Consider the following 27,960-nt stretch of genomic DNA (forward strand, 5'->3'; position numbering starts at 1 on the left):
TGGGAAGCCTGTGTCCCCCATTAAGAAGGAGAGCCAGCCTGGTTTACCCCGGGTTCTCTCTACTTGTGGATGCTGGAGCCCACAGGTCTCGGGGTGCTAGGTGAGCCAGGTGGCATCTGTGCCCCAGGGAAGAAAGCATACATCCTGAAAAGAGAAATATCCACAAGGGACCCTCAGTGATGTCATTCAGGCTAGGGTCCCTGATCCCCCAAATGTGTCTTGATAGTCACTGTTTCTATTAAAGCTTGCAGGCTGAGTAGGGTTTTGCCAGAAGAGCTGAGGAGGCAGTGTCCAATGTGACCCAAGCAAGGTTAAGAGATGGGTAGCAGATGCTGTCCCCAGGCCTGTTCCTGGGGACTAAGCGAGGAGTCTGGGCCTTCCTAAGAAGACACTGACTGAAATGGGCATCGGGAAGTCTCTGGAGGGGTGGCCTGGGACCAAGGTGCCTTTCAAAACTAGTGGGGCTGTGATGTGGCAGTTGCTGCAAGGACTAGAAAGGATAGCCAGGGGTGAAGGAGACACAGCTCCCACAGGGCTCCTCTCAGGGATGCAGGGCAGAACAGGGAAGCCCACGGTGAGTCCAAAGATGCAGCAGCAGAATCCAAAGCTAGAGAGGCTGGAGGAGAATGGGACACATGTCAGAGTAAAGCATCATGCCTCTCCTGGTGACTCCTTTCAGGGTACACAAGCTTGCTCTGCTCAAGAAAAGAAGCCGTCTTGCCTGCAGTCCTCAGGACGGGGCAGTTGGGTGGAAACAGGCAGCTACAGAGAAAAGCATTCCCTGAAGTGGCCATGGAATCGGGGTTCAAATTTCTAGGAACCTAGGGCACCCTGGATGCAGGCATCTTCCCCACCCAGGTGCTGCCAAGCCCTTTTGCAGCCCTGAACACAGGCCACAGGAGTCGGGGGCCTAAGCAGCAGGGCCACAGTTCCCTGGCTAGGAAGAGCAAACTCCAGAGTTGCACAACAATGCACCAGGCTCCCTGGACGCCTGGGACCATGCGCAGGACAACCATGAATACAAGCCATTGTGCGGTCACCACTCTAGCAGTAACTCGGGCTAGTCATTCATCCTCAGTTTCCCCGTCATCCCCAGCGCCCATATTCACACTGGGCATGTGTCTGTCTGGGGGGACCCTGGGAATGCTATCTCCACTTGCTTGCCACTAACTCAAGTTCAGAGGCCTTCCCGAACCTTTCTCATTGCCCCAACGTGCCCAGGCTGTCATTCACTGCCACAGAAGGAGACCGCTGAGGCAGAACAGTGGAGTAAGCAGCCGAAACCATAGTAACCCTTATGGTGGGCTCAGAATGGCTCTCTGACCAGCATGAACCCTCTCACACAGCTGAAGGAGTCTAGAATCCTGGAAAATGTGCAAAATTACATCCCTTCAAATGGGTCCAGAAGAAAGGGGCGTCATATTCTGTTTAAGTTATATCTGTACTGTATCTTTTTTAAAGTGGGGTACAGACACAGGGTACAGGCTTAAACTAAAAGTAAAATGGGGCGGGAGAGGAGGCTCAGCAGTTAAGAGCACTGGTTGCTCTTGCAGAGGTCCTGGCTTGATTCCCAGCACCAACTGCATCTATAACTCCAGTTCCAGGGATCTACTGCCCTCTTCTGGCCATCACGGGAACTGTATGCACATAGAGAACAGCCAAGCAAACACAAAGGTGATTTTAACATGCCCTAACAGGACTGGAAAAGAGCTCAGCAGGTGAAGGTGCTGCTCCAAGTCTGCTGACCTGGAGCTCAGATGGTGGCGAGAACCCACCCCTGTAAGTTGTCCTGACTCCCACCGGCATGCCATGGCATGTGAGTGTGCATGTGCACACCTCCTCCCAAATAAATGTAAAACAAAACAAAACAGTCTTAATCACAACACTAATCCCTTTCCGCTGGAACAAGAAGCTCAACCTTTACCCCACGGCAGAGCCTGGAGCAAAGTTTTCCTCCTACATAATGTCTGACAGACATCCTTAACATAGCCAAGCCACTGTTCCTTGAGGCCAGAGCGTAGAGACTCATGGGGTCTGAAAATCAGAGGCGATCTCTACAAAGCCACACACAGCTCTCAAGCTCAGCCTTAGCCCTTCTTACTCTACCTTTAACACGTGGAGCGGGGCTGGGAGCCTGGCCTTGCCTTTGGCTGTGACACCCACCATGTAGCCACAGAAGCTCCTGCCCCACCGCTTTGCATCTGTTTGCTGAGGTGAAGTGTGGGCTGCATCCTGACTCTCCAAAAGGCAGGAGAGCACACAGTCATACTCTAATAGTCCCGTACAAGAAGGGATGATGTCCACTCAGAGCATCCTGGTCCTCGGATGCAGAGGGACAATGACCTTGTTGTCCCCTTGCTCTGCTTCTCACACCAGTGTCTCTGCAAGTCCCAGCTTCCCCTTCTGCAGGGCCCTGAGGAGCAGTAAGTCCCAGGCACATAGGGAGTTCAGCTGACACAGGTGGAGCCTTGACCTTTCGCCACGCCAGCTGTGGGATCACATCTGTTTGGCTCCTAGCCTCTTCTTCAGCCCTATGGGGTGAGCTATTAAAAGGGACCAAGAGACCAGGCAATTTCTCCAACACAACTCCTTCTGGCTAGGGTCTGAGAACCCCAGTAGGGACGCACCCCCAGGAAGCTCTACAGTGGGGGGTTCACGCTTGGTCCTTGGGCCTGGACAGTTCATATGGGTGCCTCAGCTTCCCCAAAGGACAGGTTGGCCCAGGCAGCTCCCAGAAAGAAAGGAAGGATGATCCTGGGGCCTGTACCTGCTACTTGGCGCTGAGCTCAGCCTCTTAGCTCTCTTCTCCAGCCAGTCTTCCAGGTGGCCCTCAGGAAGCTCGGCAGTCTCCAGTGGCCATTCTCTGGCCCGCCTCTCCTCTGTGGGGGACAGAACGACACGGAAGGGTGAGGGCACCACCCCAGTGGCCTAAATCTCACTCTTCCACAGAGCAGCAGGTGCTGGTCTGTCTGGAAGAAGTGGACCAGTAGGGCAGGATCAGAGCCACAGGTTTGCCCCCGCCATTCCCCAGGTCCGGTCCACAAAGACTCAGTGATGTGAGCTGTGCTCTGCTCTCTGTCAAATACAGGCATGCTGGCTGTCTGCAAGCCTTGGGGAGCTAGGAGCAGGACAATGAATGCAGAGCTAAATTCTCAAGAGGGGTCTAGATTTGGGATGTGGGAGGCAAGTGGACTGTAGAACAGGGTTGAATCAGGGCCCTGGCACCTGCCAGGTATCTGACTAGGCAGAATAAGCTTCAGTTCCCTAGTTTTTCTCCTCATCCAAAGTACTATAAAAATGTTGCTCACTATACTAAAAAACAAGCAATGAAGAAAATAATTCATTTAAGCTATTGAGGCTCTCAGTGCTGTGGGATGGGGCCTGAGCTAGGGAAAATACACTCGAGGATCCACGCTCGCTCAGGTCCAGGTCCTGCACTGACACTCGGTCATCTTCACAACCGCTATTGCCTCTAAGAGTCCGTTCACAGCCAAGTTACAGGGGAGGTGACGGAACCAGTGCCACTAAACTGTCAGCTGCCCCAGGCCTCATCCTATCTTTCTTTCCACGAAACACTGCCTCCTGCTCAGGCCTCGAGACCTGTGTTCCTGACAGCCATGACTTCACTGGGTGGTGAGGTGCTGCAGGCTGCAGCTACCAGGACTCTGGCCCCACGAGGCCTCACTTCCCTGGGGAAGCTCTGGAAACCCTGTGTGGTGCCAGCCTGCAGGTCCCTGTCTGAGCGCTGCCTCACTTTCCCCACCTGTTCAGTAAGGTGCTACAGGAGACGGTGACAATCATCCAAGCGGAATCTCCTGGATCTGTATGGGAATAAGCAGTGATCTCCAAAGGCAGACATGCCAGATTTCATGGAAGCCACACTCACCAGGCCGTCAGGAACCTGAACACTGGGAAAGTGCTTGTTTGTTTGTTTTTTGGTTGGTTGGTTGGTTGGCTTGGGGGGTGGGGGCAGGTGGACAGGTATCATGTATTCAGGTTTGAACCAGCTGTGTAATTCAAGTCCAGATGACCTTTGAACTCTTGATCCTCCTGCTTCCACCTGTCAAGTCTGAGATTAAAGTGTGTCACCAAGCCCAGGAGGAAAGTGTTTTCTGCAGACTTTTGTCCTAGAGGTTGCAGGCATTTTCTGGTGCTCAATGGGGAATCCTGTGTTTACTGGCTGCAGGAGGGAGGGAGGAGGGGAGGGAGAGAAGGAGGGAATTTGGAGGGAGGTAAGCATCCAGAACAGCAGAGAATAGTTGCGGTGAGCTGAGGGCACACCCTCAGGTCCTGGGAAGAAGCCAACTGTGCTTCATACCCAAGCAACACAGCAGCCTTGTTCCCGACACCCACCCAGTGGGGTGGCTCAGGGTTTCCCCATTAGCCTGGGCAGTCCTAGAGCATGTCAGACAGGAGAAAGCGGGATGGCATGGAGCAGTTTCCTGGTATTAGAGCCTCTCCCATTTCCACCTCTCAATGCTGTTTCACCCCTTCTTACCCTCCACCTGGATGCTCAGTTCCTGCAGATCTCGTTCTGACATGTGGGAAAATCTGCAGTTGGAGCCAAAGTCACACTGGCCTGTAATGGGAAGACAGTTACTCTCCACCGTGACAGACAAGTCTCCAAGCGTTAGGAGTAGGTACCCTAGGATCTACAGGAGCAACCCCACCCCAGTCTGGAACAAAACACCAGACTCTCTGGCCCTGCTCACATTCAGTGACCTGAGGTGCCAGCCTGGCCCATCATGCACTATTCCTAATGCTCTGCAGGAAGCCTCCATGAGTAGCCCCGCAGCCTGCCCATGTTGGACCACACAGTCTGCGCCATGGGGCTTGACCAGCTCATGTGGATTCCTGGGAAGCCCATCCTTCTTCTCTAGACCAGGTCACTGCACATGCTGCCGCCCTACCTGCTGCTCTGCATGCGTATTGGCTTGTACAAGCAACTGGACTGCTCCTCAGAGGACTTGGGGGAACTTTGTCAAGGAGAAGCCAATGCTTAGATGCCTTTCCCATTATCAATCAAGGAATCTAAACATGGCTTTCAAAATTATAGACCAGGGGTGTCCTCAGCTAGAACAACCTACCAGTAGTGTACACATGTTGAGGCCGAGTCTGTGGGGGACCCGTGACCTGCAGGCCTGGTGGCCACTTGTCAAGTAGCACTGTCCCCAGAGGGGAGTCTAGTCATTTACCCAGCTTCCTAGTCCAGTGCAGTGCCTTTGCCAGTGGTAAGCTCCTGTCCAAACTATGTGAGTCCTATGGTTTTCATCTTTGCTTTGATTGTCAGGAAGCTCAGGGCTAAACCCTCAGAAGAGTACACCGGCCCCCAAGAATGGCATGGAAACTAACTATTCTTGGATCATCTGACTTCCCATCCTTATCTGTCTTTGCTTTCCGTACTTACTGATATCTGAGTGTGTGTGTGAGTGTGTGTGTGTGTGTGCGCACATGCGCGCGTGGGTTACTGCTTTCTAAAGGCAGGGTTTGCTACATAGCCTTGGCTAGGCTTGCCTTCACCTCCCAAGTGCTAGGATGATGGGCAGATACCACTACACCATCCTATACTCACTTTTGAGCTGAGCAATAAGTACTCACAGGAACACCTAGCACCCGTGCTTCTGACTCTGAACTTGGGATTACTAGACCATCCCTGTCTCTGGCTCTCCCTACTAAAGGAGGATGCAGGAGTTCAGGCCCCCTGGGTATCCTAACCATCTGGTCTGTGACTTGGTAATGTTCCCTGGCTTATACTCCCCACATTCTTATCCTATTTTTGGTTGTGAGCCTAGCCTTTAATGGCTGAGCCATCTCTCCAGCCCACATTCTTATTCTAAATGAGTCAAGAAAACCATCACCTGCATCTGGAGGTCTCTAAGTGAGAACACGTTCTTGGAGATGCCTCAACTGACCAGTCAGCTAAAGCCAAGACTACAAGGTGACTCAGGATGGTGGCAGGGACTGGAGGAGACACTACAGGCTGCCATGCAGGACACACAAGTTGGTGCTTTTCTGTAAGGACCAGGGCTGAACAGAGTACTTACCTGTCAGCAGAAATTTCCTGCAGGGTCTTTTGTTCTGTTCATCCAGCAAGATGGCAGCTGCATCTAGGAGAGGAGTCTGAATTCAGAAGACTCCACCAAAGGAGGTGGAGCCTCAAGGGTGTGACATCAGGGGCATTCAGTCATAAGAAGAGAGCTTTCCATCACTGGAGTTGTGGAAGCTAGGGTTGGCCGCAGTGGGCCGGAGATGGTGGATACAGGGTTCCAAACTGAGGCACAGCCTCTCAGGACTAGCTAAAACCAGGAGAGATAGAGGCTCTCCGAGTTGTCTGCCAATGGGCTTAGATGGGGTAGGTGTTTTAAAAATCTAGCCCCATGGGATGCCTGTACCAGCTTCCTAACTTCCTGCAAGTCTGTGAATACAGTAACAGACCACACAGATGCTCTGATTCATGGCAGGCCACATGTTCACTGCCTAGTGATGCCATGGTTGTTTCAGTCTGTGGTAGCCACACATGTACCGTCATAAGTGGCACATGATATTTCAACATGAAAACCTTTCCAGAAAGCCCAGATGCGCAGGACTGCGCTTCTTCCCAGCCCACAGTGTCCAGGGAAGGCTCCCAGGGTGAGACAGACTCTGACTCTTCTCATTTTCCTCACACCGGTGGTGTACTCAGGACCACACCAGCCACTGCCCGGTACAGGAATTCCCAGTGAGCATCCTGGATGCTCATTTTAACCCTGGCTTCCCATGTCTCCTCTCTTTATTCTCATCTTACAGTTATGGTTTTAAATGTGTGTGCTTCTCAGCGAGAAAGGTGTCAGTCAAGAATCTGAGTAGCCCAGACATGGGGATGTGTGCCTACTGTCCTCACTCCTTGGAGGGGTGACACAGAAGAGCTGTTCAGAGTTCAGACCAGCTTAGGCCACACAGCCAGATGCTGTTTCAGAACAAACACAATTCTGAGTAAGGTAGGAAGGTGATCCCTGAACTCAGAGATCCTCTCACCACCCTAGACCAGAGGAGAGGTAGGGCTGAGACATGCCATGAGAAGACCTGAGCTCAAACCCCAGCTGCTCATGGCCACAGGAAGCTGCTGTCTTTCCAGGGCTGTTTTTCCCACTTGGCGGGGTGCTGTGGAAGTTTAGTAGGACAACAGTTGGGGAGCCCTGAGAGGTGGGTCGCAATCCTGCTGGAGCCTTAGAACTTGGCAGCCTCAGCATCCTCTTCCCCAGCACTTAGAGTACTATCATGCAGCCACAGTGATTTCCTCCTGACGGGCCTGCTGGACAGTGCTAACAGCTCCATTCTGTGGGGTGGGGCTGAGCCTGAGACAGGGAATGAGCTGCTGGAGGGCATGTGGTAGGGATAGCAGCACCCAGCCTGCACTGTGCTGAGTCTAGAGCCCTGCCTGTCAGGTGACTGGGTAGGTGGACAGCACTGAGGGCACACTTCCTTGCAGAGCGGCTAGTGGCTAGCAGGGCGGGCGGTCCTCTGGGATTGGAGTTGCTTGTCAGAGAATGCATTCCAGTGAGGCTCCTAGGCTGGAGAAACACCCACCTGTCAGATCAGCTGGGACTGCAGGGACTAATGACCTACCTTCTCAGGATCCTTCTGGGCCTAGTACCACTGGGGCTGCTTGTAGGGCTGAGCTGGGATCCCTGACAGGAGGCCCCGAGTGAGTGGCCAACTGTGGGAGAATTCCACACCTCCTAGCCTCCGGCTGGTGTCTCTCCTCCCAAATCACTTCACAAGTGTGGGCAGCTATGGACAACCAGTCCACTCCTCTCAGGTCTTAGACTTAGGATCCTCCTGCTTCAGCCTCCTGTGTGGCTGGGATTACAGGTCGGCATCACCACAGGTGATTCTCAGGTTCCACTTGTATTTTTCCCCCTTTGGACAGGATCTCAATATGTAGCCTTAGCTGGCCTTGAACTCACTATGTTGCCCTGGCTATCTCAAACTCTTCATCCTCCTGCCTCAGTTTCCTGACTGCTGGGATTATAGGGAGAGTCACTGTAATTGCTAAAAATTCCTCAGTGCCCCTGAAGGGTACCGGCCATGCTGTGCTCAGAGAGGCCTTGTTCCTCTACATAATATGTAATACTCTTTGCAACCTGAAGAACCCATCCACCAAGCTTCACCTTCCCAGATACCCAGCTGCCCTGGGGCCCGTGGCTGTTGCTCAATAACCCTTCATCTCTCCAAATTCACTAAGTGTATCCTTCCTGTGTGTACCAGGCACGGTGCCAGGCTGAGTGTTTAAGTACAGATCAAGTGAGCCCCTGTCCTTCCTGCCAGTCTTACAGCTGCACTAGTCTACATGGAGGTCAGTGTAGTAAGTGTTAAAACTGTCACCAGATGACCTGGCCTGGCTCCAGGGATGGGGAGCCATTCCTGAGGATTTGCTGTCTGACTTGAGTTCTGAGATTCAGGGACTGTCCTGATGGGGGAGGACAGCAGGAAGGCCATGTTCACAAAAAGGATACGCAGGGAGTGTGTGCCCAGGACCAGGAGTGAAAGGCCAGCAGAACATAGAAGCCAGCACAAGCCTGGGACTTGGCCCAAAACACCTTGCATAAGTGACTGCAGGGCCCTTGAGATGGCTCAGCAGATAACAGTGCTTGCTGGCCAGTCTGACGAGCTGAGCTCTATGGCAGAAAACAAACACTGATTCTCATACATTGTCCTCTGACTTTCACATGTGATCTATCACACACACACACCCCAAGTTAATAAATGTAATAAATAACTTGTGTAAAACTACATAAAAGGAGAGCTGAATCTTCAAGGCTGGCTGTGAACTAAGTACTGGCAAGTACTCACTGAGCACTGGCTGACTAAAGGAGCTCGTGCGACAGAGTCTGAGGTCAGTCCTTTTGGGGGCACAACCACATCCCTCCTGCTTTCTACAGCCTTCCACACTTTCACGACTGAGCGCTTTCACTACTGTACATCTGTGTCACATACGACGACGTTAGGGTCACATGGTCAGTGACGGATGGCCAGCTAGTCTTCAGGGCCTGTGCTTGTCCTCACCATGGCCTAAGGAACACCAGTTGCTGAGGGCTCGTGGACTTGTCTGGAGGGATAAGGCAGTGCTGGGGTTCCAGGTGACACACATAGTGCCTCCCAGGGTCTGCAGGGTTGCTTGGGGTTAGCCGGGGGCAGACTGCTCTCCGGAAGCCTCCTGAGGAAGTGGAAAGAGCTCACGTGTCAACTCTGCCACCAATAGCTAGATCCCCCGGGTGCTTTGTATTTAAAGTTATCATCTGTAAGTAGGGACTCCTGGGCCACCAGCCTTCCTCACAGAGCTCTTCAAAGGACTGGATGTGGCTGAGGATGACGAATCTTGAGAGGGGCTCACGGCATCTGCCTTTTCTTTTCTGTAAATATATGAAGACCTCTGCTGTGCAGTCCTGAACACAGGACCTGGGAGGAGGTGATCTTGACCCAGCTGACAGCCAGATCACAGTCTCCACTGGATTTGGGGGACAGGAGGCCTTGCCTGATGTCAGGTTTCTGAAGAGCCCCACTGTTTCTGAATTCCCAACCTAACCCCACTGTCAGCCACTGCCCCCCGCCACGCTGCTAAGACTCCCAGATCTGGGGTCCTCCACCTGTTTGAGCCCTTAGTGCACCAACATGACCCATGTCAGTCCAGGAACTCCTGGTCCATTGTAGCCGCAATGCCAATCTTCTGCACCTTTTGGTTGGCTCACTGTAGCTCCTATCAAGACAGGCCCTTGCTGGACGTTCCCACCTTAGTTTATCAGGTCACTCTCGGGCCAAGTGACTTTTCTAAAGGACCCCTTCCCTGGCAGGTGAACTGTTCGGCACCCTCTGTGCCTCTCACCAAGCAGCTACTTCCCACACCCTATGGCTAACCAGCAGCATTCTCCAGAAAGTTGTCCTGAAGACCCAGCCACTGCCCGCAGTCAGCTTCAGCTTCTCCATGCCTCCCTTACAGGCTGTGTCCCCTCCCCCTGCTCCCAGAAGTATGTCTGAAGTCTGTTTTTCAGCCAGTGCCTCAAAGGTTAACTCCTCAAAGAGGACTCTTCCAACTCACGGTATCCCTGAGGTAGTCCATGGAAGGTTAACCCAGAATCCTTGGTCAAGGTGGCTGGAAGAGGAAGATCCACTCTGGCCTACCCCCTCTCTCTATGGTTTTTAGTTTAATTTAGTTTTATTTTTGCCTTTTTAGTGCTGGGAATCAAACATAGGTCTTCTGCATACTAGGCAAACAATCCATCCCTGAGTTACAGCTTCAGCCCTTGACTTTATTGTTGTTTTTTTTTTTTTTTGACACAGGGCCTGGCTAGCCTGGAACTCACTATGTAGATCAGGCTGGCCTATACATCCACACTGGGCAAACGTGTAAAAGATAGAGCTGGGTTCCATTTACAGCACCTACATGGTGGTTCACATGTATCCAAAACTGCAGTTTCAGGGCATCTGATATCCTCTGACCTCCCAAGCACCAAGCACACATGTATTTACAGATGTGTTGGCAAATTTTCACATACATACAATAAAAATAAATGTTAAAAAAAAGTCAGCCAGGCAGTGGTGGTGTACACCTTTAATCCCAGCACTCAGGAGGCAGATCTCCATGAGTTTAAGGCCAGCCTGGTCTACAAAGACAGTCCTCTCCCCCTCCTCCAGGATAGCCAGGGCTAAACAGAGAAACCTTGCCTCAAAAAGAAGAGGAAGAGAAGGGGGAGGAGGAGGAAGAGGAGAGAAGGAAGAAAAGAAGAAGAAGAAGAGGAGGAGGAGGAGGAGGAGGAGGAGGAGGAGGAGGAGGAGGAGGAGGAGGAGGAGGAGGAGGAGAAGAAGAAGAAGAAGAAGAAGAAGAAGAAGAAGAAGAAGAAGAAGAAGAAGAAGAAGAAGAAGAAGAAGAAGAAGAAGCCGTCCGTCCCCAGAACTAGCCACAAGCCCGCAGCACCCACCTCGGAACATGTCGTACCACACCTTCTTGGCTTTGAGATGCTGCAGCCCATTGAGGTGCTTCTTTCGGTTGTGGAGGTTGTCCTGGAAGGAGCGGTCACAGTAATCACAGAAGTATCGCTTCCCCATGGCCACCTCCACCAAATGCTAAGGCCTCTGCAAAGCCACAAGTCACCTGTTCAGACCAATGAAGAAAAGATCATGTATCAAAGCTCGGGGCACAGAGCCTTCAGCTGAGCACTGAGAGCCAGGCTTGCTCCAAGCCTTTGCTTACAGGCCCGCTTCCCGTGGAGTTGCAGAGCTGACAGTCAGGGACAACAGGCCGCATCCAGAGGGACCTTACACTTCTGCCATACAGTCTCCAACACTGACTGGCAGAGCTAGGACTTCAGGGTATGAGGCCCAACTTTGGAGATTTATTTCTATTTATTTATTTAACTATTTATTTTTTGTTTTTGTTTTTTGTTGTTGTTTTTGAGACAGGCTTTCTCTGTGTAGCTTTGGAGCATATCCTGGAACTCGCTCTGTAGACCAGGTTGGCCTCAAATTCACAAGATCTACCTGCCTCTGCCTCCTGAGGGCTGGGATTAAAGGCTTGGCTGGAAGTTTTTTTGTTTTGTTTATTTTTTATTTTTTGGTTTTTAGGAGACAGGGTTTCCCTGTATTGTTTTGGAGGCTATCGGTCTAGTCCAGCCTCGAACTCACAGAGATCCGCCTGCCTCTGCCTCCCGAGTGCTGGGATTAAAGGCGTGCGCCACCACCGCCCGGCTTGTTTTCTATTTTAAGCTTCTAGGTGATTCTAAAAGTGGATAGGCTGGAGGACCATCACCTTAAACCCTCTGGCTAGTCTCCTTTGTGTTGGCTTGTTCTCTCCATTTAGACTTTCTCTCTGCATCTCACACACGACAGGCATGTGGCCGCCTTCTCCTGTTTGTACTTCTGTCCCTGGGCCTGAATGCTGTCCCTCAGATACTTGTCACACTTGCTCACTCTGTCCCCTGATCTGTGCTCAGATGCTCCCTCCTTCACAGTCCACCATGCCCACTGGGTCTGAACTCGACTACTGGACCTGACACACAGGATCCTCTTCAGGTCTCACCACTTTCTGTCTTATTTTTCCTCATAGCACTCATCTTCTTACTATGTTACTGTCTTTTTTTACAACAAGAATATAAATCCATGATGGCAAGTATATTTTGCTGTTTCTTAGGTGCCCCAGCACCTAAATGGTACTTGGAACAGAATAGGTAGGCAATCAAGCCTTTGCAGAATAAATTAATGAATCACCATGCTCCCTTTGGGACAACTGGGGTTCAGAGGGAGGAAGTGATTTGCCTAATGTCACTCAGCTGGTAAGCAGAAAGCAAATCCAGGTCCCCTAAACATTATATTGCCACGTGTCCCCCCTCCTACAGCTAGCTCAGTGCTCAGGGAAGCCAGAGAGTTCCACAGCAGGTGGAGGAGGAGACTTCCTGAGGAGACTACTGCATCTTGGGGGAGGAGGTTCCCAGCCAGCATCAGATGGAAATGAGAACACTGCAGTGTCTTAAGGCTCTTCAGCAACAGCTCCCTCAGCCACCGTTCCATGCCAGCAGTCTGTAGCCCAAGGTGGACAGTGACTGTCAGTCTCACAGCCAATCCTGGGTCTTGTAGCCCAGAGGGAGCTATCCAGAGGGACTGCAAAGACTAAGGCCAGAGCAACCCCTCCCATGACAAAGCAGGCTCCTGAGATCCAGGGGTAGATGGAAATGACTTCCGTGAGATCACGAGGTAGCTGCGTAAAGTGGCAGCTGAAGCCCCAGACTGCCAAGCACCTGGCAAACTAGGCTGACTCTAGGACTCAATCCACAGAGCAAACAGACAGTGAACACACCTCAGGAAGAAAGGACTAGGAGAGAAGAGGAGACAGTCACCATGGATGGTTCAGGCAGCCAAACAGGCTGATGGAGAAAGTTGCTCCTGCAGCAGACAGGGATGGCAGCCGTTAAGTCAGGGGCTGTAATGGGATCAGGAACAGCTAGTCATTCCAAATGAAAACGTATAAAACCTCTCTTCTCCCATTACTCCCAAGAAACTGCATCCCAGACACGAGGACTTGATCTATTAAATTTGGCAGCTCTAATGCACCCCGTCTTGCCAATAAACTTATAGGAATTGGATTGAAATTGTAAGAGATGAACGCTTAACGGCCGAGTGCTTAACCAAGCCATTCACGAAGCTTGAAGCTCCAAGGAGCTGCTGGCTCTGGAGAGTAATGGGAAAAGGAGGGGCGGAGGAAGGTATCCCTCTGGGAGACTGACATGAAATGGAGCAGGGGCTCTGCAACAGCCTGGGGTGGACAAAACCACCCAGAGCACAGGGAGGACCAGCTATGTGCCCTTGTGCAAGTTGCTGTCCCTTCTCGACACCTGTATTTTACTGTGTGAATATGAAGCAGTGATTTGAATGACAGCTAGTATTTCAGGAGTAATATAGAGAAATATGCTAATACAAATTTACATATTAAGGTTAGTCTATAGATCAGTGGCAAAGCTCTTTCTTGCCCAGTGCACACGTGCCAATAGGTTCAATCTCTAGCACCACAAGTAAAAGGACTGTGGACTGAAGCTAACACTCAAGTTTAGCATGAAGCAAGTGCTCAGAAAATATTTTTGGAGCTGTGGTTCTGAGCATCAGTCATACACTGGCTAAGAGCTTTGCATGCATCTCCCACATAGGCCTTGGCATGACCTACAAGGGATGCCCATGAGACCTCAGGAGAAGGGCACTGGGACCCCAAGATGTAAAGTACCTCAGTCAAGGTTACACTACTAGAAGGCAGCTGAGCTGGGCTTAGAACCCAGGTAGGAGGTCTGCATTACTAACAAATCATAATAACACTTTACTATTCACTCACCCCAGTACCATGCCGGTCCCTTTGAAACCCAAAACATATGTACCAAAACCTACTTACGAATGAGAAGGCTGAGGGTCAGAGAGATACCATGACCTGCCCTGGTCATACAACAGGTTTCAGAACAGGGAAGCCTCTATTCACACCATTGCAAACACTAGCCCAGTAGGAGATCTAGGTCACATGCCTCTGACTGCCTACTCAGCCACACCAGAAACCAAATAAGCCCCAGAGGGACTGTGTTTATGTGACCCTCCCCGCCATACATACACACATACGTGGTGGCAAACCTCCTTTATGAACCTCGTCTAAGAGCCACAGCTGCCCACCCATACCTTCTTCTGGCTATCCCAGACAAGTCTACAGGTCTGTCATTGCCCTCCAAGGACCTTATTGTGCAGTAGCAGAGGCTGGTCAAACCAGGCTATCTCTAAGGACCTCTGTAGGTGAGATAAGAAGGTGCCCAAACAGTGCCATTCACTCAACTGTCACTGTTAGGATGGCTGGGCCCCAGGCCCTGTTATCACCTAGTATAGTTTCTAGGGAGGTCATATGGGTCAAGGGGTAAGGGCTGGGCTGTAGAGTTCAAGTCTAAATTTAAAGCCAAGGCTACCGCTTTCTAACTCTGGTCTTAACAGTCGTTTGTCTCTGACTATTTCCTATGAAACCAGGGATGTTAAGAGTGGCCCATGGGTGTCTGTGAGCATCAGAGCATTCATGTTTCCACTGAACACACCTAGCTATCAATTCCATCATTATTACAGGCCTGACGAAACTGGATGTCAGTGTTCAAGTGACTCCTGGAATTAGCCAGCTGACACTGCAGAAAAGGCAAGTGAGTATTTGAGAGGACCCTGGGGTTACCAAAGTCCACAGCATGGAAGGCAGAGGTGGGACTGGACCCTCAGCGCCACAGACCAGACTTCCATGTTGCATGATGGCTCTGTATCCTCTACTGCCCAGGGATAACAGTAGAGGCTCGGTACTTTTCACCCATCCCCAGGTTGTGCCCATAGCCAGGTGCTCAAAGTCATGCCTTGGCAGGAGCTGGCCTTTAGCAAGGTGACCTCTCCAGACAAGAAGGTCTAGGAGCCTGATCCAGCTGCTCCCCACTGAGGGCTTGGGCACATATTAAGGGGCAGCCTGCAAAACCTCCTAGCCAGGTACAGCATCTTGCCACACTGTAAACAGAATCATTCATGCCACCGCCAGGCATCCTTGCTCAGAGCGTCCCCTGTACCACTATGCTCCTTGACCCTGAGTTGACAGAAGGGAGACAGCTGGAGTGTCTATGCCTGGGGCCAGACAGTAGCGTGGTGTGCTGACTAAGCCTTCTCCACCATGATTCATCCTCAACTTCAGCAGTGAGCTAGACCCTGTCCTGAACACAGAATGGTCCAGCCCCACTCTCCACCAAGAACACAGGTGGTATCGCTCTCAGGGACCAGGTACATGGTAACAACAGCATCTGCTGGCTCCCCAGAGTTTCAACAGATGCCAGGGCTGGCTATTCATGGCCAAGGGAGAATGTTTAAGCTAGTGAAACTTAAGTCCTCTGGGACTACATAGCAGATTCTCATGCCAATGCCCTCTGCAAAGTTCTCTCATGTATTGAGAGTGTCCTTAGCTATACAACCAGGGTCTCAAAGCACAATGGCTTCTCAGCATCCACCGGAGATGGGTTCCAGGACCCTCATGGATATCACCTCCCCCATCTCATCCTTTATATAACTGTCACAGAATTTCCATTAACCCATATACAGCCTCCTGTGCATTTTAAATAATCTCTGGAGTATTTATTTATAATACCCAGTAAATGTAAATGTTATGGAAACTTTTTTATTGTATTGTTTAGGGAATGATGACGAGAAAAAAAACTACACATATTCAGTACTTTGTTTTTGTTTTGAGACAGGGTTTCTCTGGATAGCCCTGGGTGTTCTAGAACTTACTCTGTAGACCAGGGTAGCCTCTAACTCAGATCTTCCGGCCTCTGCCTCCTGAGTGCTGAGATTAAAGGTGTGCACTTTTGAAAACTGCAGGACCCTCATATCTCACTCTGCATGCAGGCTTATTCTCTTGTGGGCCTCCTTCCCCCTCTAGAACACAGGCTCAAGGACAAAGAAGCCTGTCTATGCCACCACCACCCCCAAGTGTCAAGAACACACTGCTGGCATAAGAAATGAGTGGCTTGCAGAGCCACGCCCTCCTCCGCCTCGCTTGATGCCACCACCACTCCAGCAGCCCCTGCCACACAGGACACCTGACTCTTACACAGTTCTGACCTGTTCTGTTGTGGAGCTGCCATAGAACTTACCCCCCAATCCTGGCTGTGTCACTGCGCCTAAGAATCCTCCAGGCCCAATGACCAACCTCTGCCCACAGAGGAACAAGAGGGAAGAAAAGAGACGGGTGAGGTGAAGGGAAACTGATTCAGATTTGACTCATGCATGCTGGCATCTCTCTTTCATTCTTGAAAAACCCTTTTCTTTATTCTTATGTGTATGAGTGCTTTCACTGCATATATGTATATGTACCACACATGTGCAGTGGCCAGTGGCCAGAAGACGACACTGGATCCCCTGGAACTGGAGTTACAGATGGCTTTGAGCCGCCGTGTGGATGCCAGGAACTGGACCTGGGTCCTCTGGAAGAGCGTTAGTGCTAACGGCTGAGCCATCTCTGCAGTGCCCAAAGGGCTTTGGAGATTGAAAGAGCCTTGTGCACACTCTACACTGAGCTGTAGATCCCCAGCCCCACGTTCACTCTTACTTCACCTTCACGGAGGTCCTCTGAAGTGGGGTCTGCTCTGTCCATGAGCTTATCAGGGCTCCTCATCTGCTCACAGCTGGCAGAGTTGACAATAATGGTGACAATGACTGCTAGTGATAAGTGTCTCATGCTGAAGGCTCCGGACTAGTGATATTGAGAGCCCCACGCCTCAGCCTGTGGCCCTTCCCTGCCATTCTCTGCGGGAGGCCCACAGCCGAAGCACTCCAGAGCAGGGCTCTAGAGCTCATTACCCCCTCCCACTGCCCTCTGAGGCTACAGTGGAGACCACATTTGCACTTCATCAGTATAGCTCCTCCCACTGTGTGCATCGTTGGCACAGGGCTAAAAAAAGCCAACAGCTTGGCCTTGGCCAGGGGTGGAATATACACTGTAATTATCTTAGACTTGTACTCACCACATGCTGCCCTCATGCTCACTTGCCGTTTCATCTAATTATGACACCATCAGAATCCAGGTAAACAGTAAGGGAGAGCTTTAACACGTGTCCACAAATAGCACAGCGTGTCCCAGTACCACGTCTCCTGTTGGGATTTGAGGGATCCGAATTGGTCTGTAGGGATGGTCCAAGGCTGCCTGCTCAGGACCCTGCTCCAAAGGAAGTGCCAAGGAAATGCAGGAGGGCCTTGCATACAGGAGCACCTATAGCTACTGCAATGCTGGACCGCAAACACAGCCTTCTCACCCAGCCCTCGGTCCTGTGCTTGTCTCCTAGCCACTCTGGGATGAACTCCCACCTCATGCCCAGCAAGCTGAGGCTGTTGGGGGCCTACCAATTCAGCAGTCTGGGTTAGGACCACGATCTAAGCAGGCACTGCTCCCAGGTCCTCAGAGCAATAGTCTAGGGTGGTAGGTGACGGAGTGAAGCAGAAAGAGCCTGCAGTCAGGCTCAGACTGACCCTAGAAGGCTAGTTTTTCCTACGCACAGAGTTCCTAACTCAAGATGGCTATACACCTTCCATAGAAACTGTACTTAAAATACCAAATGCTGATCCTCTCCAAGTTGGGAACACACAGCAGGATACTGGGCAACAGTAGTCTGTTGGTCCCATGACCACAATAGGAAATACCAGTTGAGAAGCCCTGCAACCCCTCAGCCCAGGTCTGAACTCCATCCCCACTGCCCATGGCTGTGAATTTCCCTCTGTCCTTCATCTGGGAGGTGGGCTGATGACATGGTTTTCAAGATGCCTCTGAGGACCAGTCACACATGCTGGGTGCTCAGCATACCAACAGTGCTCAGTACCCATTCGTGGGAGGAGTTCAGCCTCTCCACCCCAGTGAACTTCCTCCCAGCTTTCCCAACTAACACAGTCCCTTCTCAGCTGTGGCAGAGTTTATCCATATGACCAAGAAGGGTCATGCTACTTCCAAGGACAAGTTACAACTCAGCCTCTAACTTGGCTCTCTCTTTCTCTAATCAGTCAGTCTGTGGGTAGCTAGTTACCACACAGTGGACAGTGTTGATGGCAAAGCCCACATGGTCCAGGGCCTGAGAACCTGACAGCCACCCCACTTGCCCACTCCTCAGTGCCTCCTTCCAGACCAAGCCAATCTCAGATGACCCTAGCTGACAGTTGAACTAGAATCATCCAGCTAAGCGCCAACCAAATTCCTGACCCTCAGAATCAACATGAGATAATATTTGTTGGTAGCACATGCTGGAGGCAGTGAATCTCTGGGAATTCAAAGCCAGACTGAGTTCCAAGCCAGCTAGGACATTGTCTCAAAAAAAAATAAAAAGTTTACTGATTTAAGTCTCCAAGTTTTGGGGGTGGGGTAGTTTGTCATACATCAAAGACAACTAACACAGTGGAATAAACGAATTTTTAAAACCATCTAATGCGCCTGGCGTTGGTGGCGCACGCCTTTAATCCCAGCGCTCGGGAGGCAGAGGCAGGCGGATCTCTGTGAGTTCGAGGCCAGCCTGGTCTACAGAGCTAGTCCCAGGACAGCCTCCAAAAAAACAATGCAGAGAAACCCTGTCTCGGAAAAAAAAAAAAAAACATCTAACGGCTGGGTGTTGTAGTGCACACACTCCTGGGAAGGTAGAGGCAGGTGGATCTCTGTAAACTCAAGCCCAGCCTCAAACTCACAGAGATCCGTCTGCCTCTGCCTCCCGAGTGCTGGGATTAAAGGCGTGCGCCCCCACCGCCCGGCTTTTTCTATTCTTATAAGAAGATCTATATTTAGTGCAGATTGTTTGAAAACCTTTAAAACCAAAAATATTCCCTCCAAACAGTAGGAACTGAACAGACTGTGGTGTCTCATGTTTTTAACCCTAGCACACTGGAGGTACAGGCAGACCTTTGTGAGTCTGAGCCCAGACTGGTCTACGTTGCAGTCTGGTCTAGGCCAGTTATGGCTACAAGTGAGACCCTGCCCCAAAACGGGACTGGAGAGAAGGCTCAGCGGTTTAGAGAGCACTCGTTCACTGCTCTTGCAGAGGACCAGGGTTGAGTTCTCAGCACTCACATGTTGTGAGAGACACAACAATCCCTATCTCCAGGTCTAGAGGATTCAATGTCCTCTTTTGACCTCCATGGGCACCAAGTACATATGTCTCTGTCTCTGTCTCTGATTCTCTCTCTCTCTCTCTCTCTCTCTCTCTCTCTCTCTCTCTCTCTCTCTCTCTCTCTCTCTCACACACACACACACACACACACACACACACACACACACACACACAGACACAGACACACACACAAACATTTTTTAAAACTTTTAAGTAGGAACTGAGGAGCCCGGGCATTGATGGCACAGCCTCCAAAACAATACAGAGAAACCCTGTCTCGAAAAACCAAAACAAAAGTAGGAACTGAGACGTGGCTCAGTAGTAGAGCATTTATTTGGTTCATGTGAAGCTCTGGGTTTAGATCTGCCAGACAAGGATAAACTTTACTCTTTCTCCCTTAGGAGGCTGCCATAGATGGTTCCAAGGACTTTGTTCACCTGGATAAATCAGCTTGTGTGGAAGTTGAAAAGGACAAAATATTTCTTTCAGCTCCTGTTAGGTGAGCATCAAGGAACCTTGGTTCTAACCAGTCTGCCCTAGCAACGTCTTGTGAAGGTTGGCTGCACCTGGTTCTGGGCTCCAGATCACAAGCTACAGACGGTTTCTCATCAGATGGTTACAGGTCTCAGGAGGCTGGAGTTTCCAAATAAGAGACAAAAATACTTTGAAGGAAGCTCCTGAACTAAATACTGGACTGCAAACCATCATGTCTGCCTCTTCCTCCTCTGTCATCAGTGTCACATTGCTCAAGCCAGACCTCACACCCTCACCTGTAGCCAAGGTCCCCTGCTGCCTGGCCTGCATCATGCACCATCCCAACCCTCCTAAAACCAGCCCTACTCAAAATGTCTATGAAATCCTTGTTGAAAATGAAGTCTTGGGCTGGGGAGATGGCTCACTAGGTAAAGATAATTTCATAAACACACCACACACACACACAGACACACACACACACACACACACACACACACACACACACACACACACACACACACACGAGAAATAGAAATAGCCTCCCGTGGCAGATTGGTGCAATAGGAAAGCACATGACTAGGACACGGTGGCTCTGGGTTCTACATCTACTACTCTCCCTGTCCAAAACGTGTCCTGGGCCAAGTCTCAGAAATTCTGACTTAGCAGATCTGGAAAGTGCCATCACTGCCTGGCCTAAAAGCATTCCTAGCATTAAAAAAAAAAAAATTGAGGCTGGGCATGGTGGCGCACACCTTTAATCCCAGCGTTTGGGAGGCAGAAGTAGGCAAATCTCTGTGAGTTCAAGGCCAGCCTGGTCTACAGAGTAAGTTCCAGGACAGGCTTCAAAGCTACACAAGAGTTAAAATATCAGGTAACTGATAAGACATAGCTCAGAAATCGATATTAGATTTAGGGTTTTAGGTTGAGAGGTTAGCAGTAAATGATTAGAAACTCTGTTAGAATGACCCAAGTGCTAAAAAATGTCGTCTTAGGGTCCACTTCCCCTTCCCCTATATTCTCCGGTCATGTGAGGGATAGGGCCTAGTGTATGAGTGTGTGTGTTGAGTTGAGCTGAGGCAGTGTCTTCGGTAGCTCAAACTGCTCTCAACCGACTTATGCAGTTGGGAATGACCTTGAACTTCTGACCCCCCTCTGCCTCTGCCTTCCTAGTGCTGGGATTGCTGGGTAATGTACATCACTCACTCCAGGTTACACCATGCTGAAGATCAAACACTCCACCAACTGAGTTAACCCCCCATAATTTCTCGTCCTGTTTCAAGTTTTTAAAAAAGTACTGAACTATAAAGAGAGAGAAAGAACACACAGCTGTGTGGATAGGGAGGTGGGGGAGAATCTGGGAGGAACTGGGAGAGGGTCAAAATATGACCAATATATACTATGTGGCTTGAGGACAGTTCCAGGCCAGCCAGGGCTACCTAGAGAAATCCTGCCTCAGAAAAACAAAACAAACAAAAAACAACATATATACATATTCTATGAAAAATGTTTTTCAATTAAAAAAATAGTAAGCTAGGTGTAATGGTGCACGCTTTTAATCCCAGCACTCAGGAGGCTGAACCAGGCAGATAGATCACAGTGAGTTCAAGGCCAGTTTGGTCTACACAGTGAGTTCCAAGACAGTCAGAACTCCATAGGGAAGAGACCCTTTCTCAAAACAACAGAAGTACTACAGGGCTCCATCTCCTCCCTTCAGAACAGCTATCATTAGAAAACAACAAATGCTGGCTGGAGAGGATACTTCAGGAAACAGACCCCTTCCCATACACTTCCTGTGGGAGTGTTTATTAGTCCAGCACTGTGGAAATCAGTAGGACGGCTCCTCAAAAACTAACATACAGCTAGCCTGCACTCAGCCAGACCACTCTTGGGTAATACCTGAAGGACTCAGATCGTCAACGCAGCACAAACACCTGCACGTGTTCATAACAGCCACATTATGGGGTCAGTCTAGGTGTCCACCAACAGCAAATGGATTAAGGAAATGGGACATATATACACAATGGAATTTTACCTAACCATAAATAACAAAATTATGTCACTTACGGGAAATGGATACAACATCATATTAAGGGAAGTGAGTCAGACTCAGAAAAACAATTATAATATTCCATCTGTAACTCCTAGGTTTTATACAGATACATAAAAATCATAAATGCATATAAGATGCGAAAGTAGAAGCAGAACTATGTGTGGGAACATTTGGAAATAATAAGAAAGAGCCAAAGTACATAATAAGTTTGTATAGAGATGTGTTTATGAATTCCATCCCTATGCACAATTTAAAAAAGTATTGAATTGTTTGTAAAAAATTTAAATTCAGTATAAACTTAATTAATTAAATTTGCTAGTAACTAAGTATCCTTGAGGAAATTGAGCTTGTTAGGTTATGCATCCCAAGTACTTAAAAAGAAAATCAAATATATTAAAATTATAAATGGAGTTAAATGTTTGAGGGAATGTAATTAAACTGTAAGTAGAGCTGAGTGTCTAGAGGAATTCAGTTTGTTCAACTTGAGTTCAAACATTAATCAAAAAGAAAGTTAAGGTTGTTTTCTTATTTCTCTAAATTTTTGTGTAGAACATTGAAGATTTTTTTCTCCCCACTGAGACAGTCTCACTTCATAGCCTAAGGCTGGCTTCTAACTTTCAAAATTTCTGATTTAGCCTCCCAGAGTGCTGGGATTACAGTTAAGCACCACTATGCGTGCCTCAATATATATATTTCTTCAAGACAGGGTTTCTCTGTATAGCTTTGGAGCCTGCCCTGGAACTCACTCTGTAAACCAGGTTGGCCTTGAACTCAACAGTTACATTATTTAGAAAAAAAATTTAATTTTTTTGCTGGGCAGTGGTGGCTCATGCCTTTAATTCCAGCACTCAGGAGGAGGAGGAGGCAGGAAGATATCTGCGAGTTAAAGGCCAGCCTGATCTACAGAATGAGTTCCAGGATAGAATCCAAAGGTACAGAGAGAAACCCTGTCTCAAAAAACAAAAGCAGCAAAAAATAGACTAAAAAACTGAAAAACATGTTTTATTTTCTTTATTTTTTAAAATTTTATTTTATGTGTATTGGTGTTTTGTGAGTGAGGGTGTCAGGTTGCCCGGAACTGACGTTACAAACAGCTGTGAATTGCCATATGGATCTTGGGAATTAAACCCAAGTCCTCTAGAAGAGCAGCCAGTGCTCTTAACCAATGAGCCATCTCTCCAGTCCCCTAAAAAATGAAAATAAAATTAAGGTTGGGCATAGTGGTGCACGCCTTCAATCCCAGAACTTGGGAGGCAGAGGCAGGTAGATCTCTGTGAGTTTGAAGTCAGCCTGGTCTACAGAGTGAGTTCCAGAACTGCTACACAAAAAAGCCTGTCTCCCTGCTCCCAAAATAATAATAATAGTAATAATAATAATAACAAGAAGAAGAAGAAGAAGAAGAAGAAGAAGAAGAAGAAGAAGAAGAAGAAGAAGAAGAAGAAGAAGAAGAAGAAGAAACCAGGTGTTGGTGACACATGCCTTTAATCCCAGCACTAGGGAGGCAGAGGCAGGCAGATCTCTGTGAGTTGGAGGCCAGCCTGGTCTACAGAGCGAGTCCAGGACAGCCTTCAAAACAATACAGAGAAACCCTGTCTCGAAAAACCAAAATAATAATAATAATAAAAATATGGAGGCTTGGATGATGGCTCAGTGGTTGAAAGCATTTGTTTCTCTTGCAGAGAACCTGCATTCAGTCTCCAGTATCCACATGGCAGGCCACAACTATCCATAATTCCCGTTCTAAGGGACCCAAAGCACAAGTGTGGTGCTCATACACACAAACATTCAGGCAAAACACTCACACACACAAGATAAAAATAATAAATGTATAAAAATAACGCTTTAAGTAAGGGTTAAATAAATAAAATAAAGCACACCTTTACCTCCCTGTAGTCACCCTACCCATCCCACATAAAATGACTCCCTGTCCTCTGAACTTGCAATCGACCAAATTTGTTTTAGGTCTCTTGCAGGTGATCAGTTGGACCTAAGTAGTCTTTCCCCGCAGGTTCACAACTTCCTGCCAGGAGTTACCAGGATGCTTTGCAAGCACAAATACCCAGAGCACATCCTCAATGTTGTCCACTTTCCCTTCTAGTCCCTAACAGCTTTACTGCTGCTCTTTACAGGTCATATGAAGTAGATACTCAGGCCTGATCAGGTCACATAGAGTCAGAAGAAGAGCTAGGCCTGGAGATCAGCCTTTGGTTTAACCTGATTCATTCATTCACTTAGAGAAAGAGTCTAATGTAGTCCAGGCTGGCCTCAAACACTATGTATCCAGGATAACTTTGAACTTCTGCTCCTCCTGCCGCCACCTCCCAAGAGTTGGGATTACAGTCATGTGCCAGTCAGTCTCAGAGAGGTCCTCTAAATCTCAGCATCAACCCCATTCACCCTAGATGTTTCCACTTGGGACAATTCACAGGAAACACAATTTACAGAGCTGGAGAGCATGTTAAGAGCAGGTGCTACTCTAACAGAGGACCCAAGTTTGGTAGCTGGCACCCACACAGGATAGCTCACACTCCACCTCTAACTCCAGCTCCTAGGGATGGGATACTCTCTCCTGTGGGCACTGCTATCCAGGAGCACATATCAACCACTTCGCCCAGTATGTGTATCTTACCATAATTTAAAAATCTTAAACACACAGACAATTTACAGGCCGGGCATAGTGGTGCTTGTCTATAATTTCAGTCTTCCAGAGACAGACAGGAGGATCACTAGTTCAGAGTCAGACTAGTCTATACATAGCTGGTTTCAGGCCAGTCAGATCGAGTGTGAAAACTTGTCTCAAAACAATCAAACAAAAAGCATTTAGTCTCTGAGGTCAAACTTTGATTTTCCCCCTAGATGTTAATTTTGTTTTTTGGTTTTTGTTTGTTTGGTTGGTTGGTTTTTCAGGACAGGGTTTGTCTGTGTAGCCCTGGCTGTCCTGGAATCCATAAACCAGGTTGGCCTTGAACTTTCCAGAGTGCTGGGACTAAAAGTCTGCACAATGGAGCTCAGTTTTTATTTTCTTTTATTTGAGACAGGGTTTCTCTGTATTAACAGCTCTGGCTGTCCTGGAACTTGCTCTGTAAACCAGGCTGGCCTCAAATCCACAGAGATCCGCCTGCCTCTACCACCCAAGTGCTGGGATTAAAGGCATGCGCTACTGTCCCGACTTGAGCTCAGCTTTTAGCTCCTCTTATTTTGCACTCGTCTGTCTGCTAGTTTGCTGGGTCTATCCTACCTCTCAAAATGCATCTCAAATCTGATGAGTATTCTAATTCACTCTACTCTAAATCACCTTCCCCTGTAATAACCCCTCTTTAGTCTATTTTCTATCAAGAAGCCAGAAAGATAACATTAAAATGTAAATAAGATCTTGACACATTTCAGTTTAAAACCCTTCAGTGACTCCCTAGTGCAATTAGGAAAAAAATAAAGGACTCCTTACCACGGGTTACAAGGCCAGACTAGAAATGACCTCAGGCCACCTATTCAGAGTCCACTCTACATTTTCTCAAGCTTGCAACTGCCTCTAACACTTTGCGCAAACATTGCCCTGTTTACCCTGCTACTACATATTCAGTCCTCCGTTAAGTGGCTGCCCAGGCTTAAAGAGCACCACCAACCTGTCCAAGCATTCAATTTTCTCCAGTACAAAGTCCCACTTCCAGAAGCGCTGGGCCTCTCCATTACCCACACACTAGCCCGAGCACTCCACGAAGAGCTGGGACGTTTCATCTCCTGGGGACCAGCGCAAGAGCGCGAGGGAATCCTCAGATAAGCAAGCATCTGTGGGGTGCCTTTTACAACCAGGTGGCCCGCCTTCGAGGACAGGGTTCTGGGCGGGCAGAAAGCAAAGGCAGAGCCACCTTTTTCTCTTGAGGCGTGGCTGGGAGCCGACGTTTGCCACCTCCAAACCTACACCCGGAGTACAGGTTCACGGAAGACAGAGAGGCGAGATGAAGCCGCGGGAGCCCAGCTCCCCTCGCCTCTCTACCCACTCCCTATGCCAGAAAATGCTGATAGCGCGGATTTGGAGCGAAGAGCTCGCTATTCTGGGTAGAAGTAGCCTAGAACTCGGACCAGGACGTCTATCCAAAGATACCTGGCTCCGTGGCTGGACGGCTCCGGGCTCCTCCTCTTGCGTTCTCGAGTCGCGCTCTGCTCGCTGGGATTCGTAGTCCTTCCTAGTTTATACGAGAAGACAGCCCGCTAAGGCGAGACAGCGCGGGGGAAGATGGGGACGCCAAAAGGCTTTTGGGAGTTGTAGTTCAAAAAAAAGTCAAACAGAAAGAAATAATTGAGGAGAAAAAAGGATAATAAATTTTGCCAAACTTTGGCTGTGTGAATATCAACATCGTAAGAATCTGATATCCTAAGTACACCATTGGTTTCTGTGCGATTCAAAAACGTCAACTCTGAGATACAGAGGAGGAACTACAATTCCCATAAAGCAGTGCGCATGGAAACTTTCGGTTGGAGCGAGAAGTCGGTCTCTACGCAGGCTCAGTGGTGCCAGGTCGGTAGCGAGGAAGCATGGCCCCCACGATTGCTTCGCGTCTGTACTCACTGCTGTTCCGCAGGACTTCCACCTTCGCCCTCACCATCGTAGTGGGCGCCCTTTTCTTCGAGCGCGCCTTCGATCAGGGCGCAGACGCGATCTACGAGCACATCAACGAGGGGGTGAGGGCCTGGGCCGTGCTGACCTTGGGCCCGCCTGAAGGGTGTCTGGGAGGGAGGAGGGAGGATGAAACTCAAGTCTTCCCTTACCAGGACCGGGTTCTGAGATCATTGCCTTGAGCCTGTACCTCCAGACTCACCTGGTAAATGATTGTGTGGGAATGTGTGGTAGGACACACCGATGCTCCCAACCCCTGCAATGTGAGATTTAGGACTCACGCCGATGAGCTGCCACGGTTCATAGTAGAGGATACCACTGGAAGATAGCATTCACTGCATGCCTTGGAGAACGTGGGAACATAAAGTAGGAAATGGCGAGTCCTTTTTGATTTAACCGTTCCAGGCTCTGTGCGTGTTTTATTCATGTCATGAGATTGTGGCTGTACTGGGTAAGGTCTGGCACAGAAGCCCAGGCTGTTCCTCCACTGGTTTTCTTTTTTGTTTGTTTTTCGAGACAATGTCTCTGTGTAGCACTGACTTTTCTCGAACGGGCTCTGTGGACCAGGCTGTCCTTGAACTCAGAGAGCCACCTGTGTCTGCCTCCCAAATGCTGGGATTAAAGGCGTGAGCCACCACCGCCCGGCTTCTCTACTGGTTGCCTTCTCTTCTTTTTTGGTTTGCTTGTTTTTAAATTTTATTGTTTCAGTTTTACAGGTGTATGTTTGCCTGCTTGTGTGTCTGTACACCGCATTTGTGTCTGTGGAACTCTCAGATTCAGAGATCCACCTGCCTTTGCTGTGTCAGTGCTGGACTCAAAGGGCCAGGCGACTGTACTTTTTTCTAATCAGGGTTTGACACTGATTTCTCAGGGTCTTTGCTTTGGACGACAAGCGTGGTTGTGTGAGGACGGAGGTTTTTTTTTTTTTTTTTTTTTTGGTTTTTTGAGACAGGGTTTCTCTGTATTGTTTTGGAGGCTGTCGGTCCAGCCTGGCCTCGAACTCACAGAGATCCACCTGCCTCTGCCTCCCGAGTGCTGGGATTAAAGGTGTGCGCCACCAACGCCCGGCAAGGACGGAGGTTTTAATTAGCTGTTGTTGTGTCTCCATGCAGAAGTTATGGAAACACATCAAGCACAACTATGAGAACAAGGAGTGACCCCGTGAATGACGGCCAGAAGGAGGACCTCCACCTGCCACCAGTTCGCCTGGAGCTGGGGCTCAGCCTGAGGATGCATCTGAAGTCACCCTTCATGGGCCACCTGTACAAGCAAGCTGTGGCCCCGCCCGACACGCAGCCTCTGGCTGCTGCTGTGTTTGAAGTGTGTGACTACCGCTATCAGCAAATAAATGAAAACTGCTCCTGAGACCCCGCTTCTGCACTCTGTTAACCCCTGGTCTTGGTGGTTTGCACCATGCCCAAGCCCCATGCAGACCCTGGGAGACTCCACCATTTGGAGTTTTCCATTAACTTCCAAAGAATTCTGGTTTCAACACATAAGCCTGATAGACATTACCTTTAAACCATTAGCTACAGTGAATGGGTGTTGTGGTGCCCAAGGAGGCATTGGATCTCTGCAACTGGAGTTACAAATGGCTGTGAGCTGCCTGGTGGGTGTTGAGAATTGAACCCAGTGCTCTCAATTGTTGAGCCATTTCTTCAGCCCTCTCC

General features: G+C 49.4%; 2 protein-coding genes across 3 annotated transcripts in view; one reads left to right on the top strand and one right to left on the bottom strand.

Moving 5' to 3' along the window:
• The window catches only part of Zmat5 (zinc finger matrin-type 5), a 28,750-nt gene extending 2,702 nt beyond the window's left edge, over positions 1 to 26,048 (bottom strand). Inside the window, exons 1-5 of one of the 2 annotated variants that reach the window (XM_013112422.3) lie at positions 25,778 to 26,048; positions 10,956 to 11,128; positions 6,045 to 6,107; positions 4,499 to 4,579; positions 2,768 to 2,879 (exon numbers count right to left, since the gene is read on the bottom strand). In XM_013112422.3, the coding sequence (XP_012967876.1) occupies positions 2,768 to 2,879; positions 4,499 to 4,579; positions 6,045 to 6,107; positions 10,956 to 11,082 (383 nt within the window). In that variant the 5' untranslated portion in view covers positions 11,083 to 11,128; positions 25,778 to 26,048. Of the gene's footprint in view, positions 1 to 2,767; positions 2,880 to 4,498; positions 4,580 to 6,044; positions 6,108 to 10,955; positions 11,129 to 12,826; positions 12,950 to 25,777 lie in introns of those variants that run through there. The other variant, XM_013112423.3, reaches the window with a different exon arrangement.
• A 114-nt stretch (positions 26,049 to 26,162) lies between these two features.
• LOC101839373 (cytochrome b-c1 complex subunit 9) lies at positions 26,163 to 27,655 on the top strand. Its single transcript, XM_040746797.1, has 2 exons — positions 26,163 to 26,355; positions 27,403 to 27,655. The coding sequence occupies exons 1-2, from the start codon at positions 26,209 to 26,211 to the stop codon at positions 27,445 to 27,447; spliced, it is 192 nt and encodes a 63-aa protein (XP_040602731.1). The 5' UTR covers positions 26,163 to 26,208; the 3' UTR covers positions 27,448 to 27,655.
• The last annotated feature ends 305 nt before the right edge of the window (positions 27,656 to 27,960 follow it).

The sequence above is a fragment of the Mesocricetus auratus genome, unplaced genomic scaffold (genome assembly GCF_017639785.1).
Source record: "Mesocricetus auratus isolate SY011 unplaced genomic scaffold, BCM_Maur_2.0 Super-Scaffold_100006, whole genome shotgun sequence".
Taxonomy (NCBI): domain Eukaryota; kingdom Metazoa; phylum Chordata; class Mammalia; order Rodentia; family Cricetidae; genus Mesocricetus; species Mesocricetus auratus.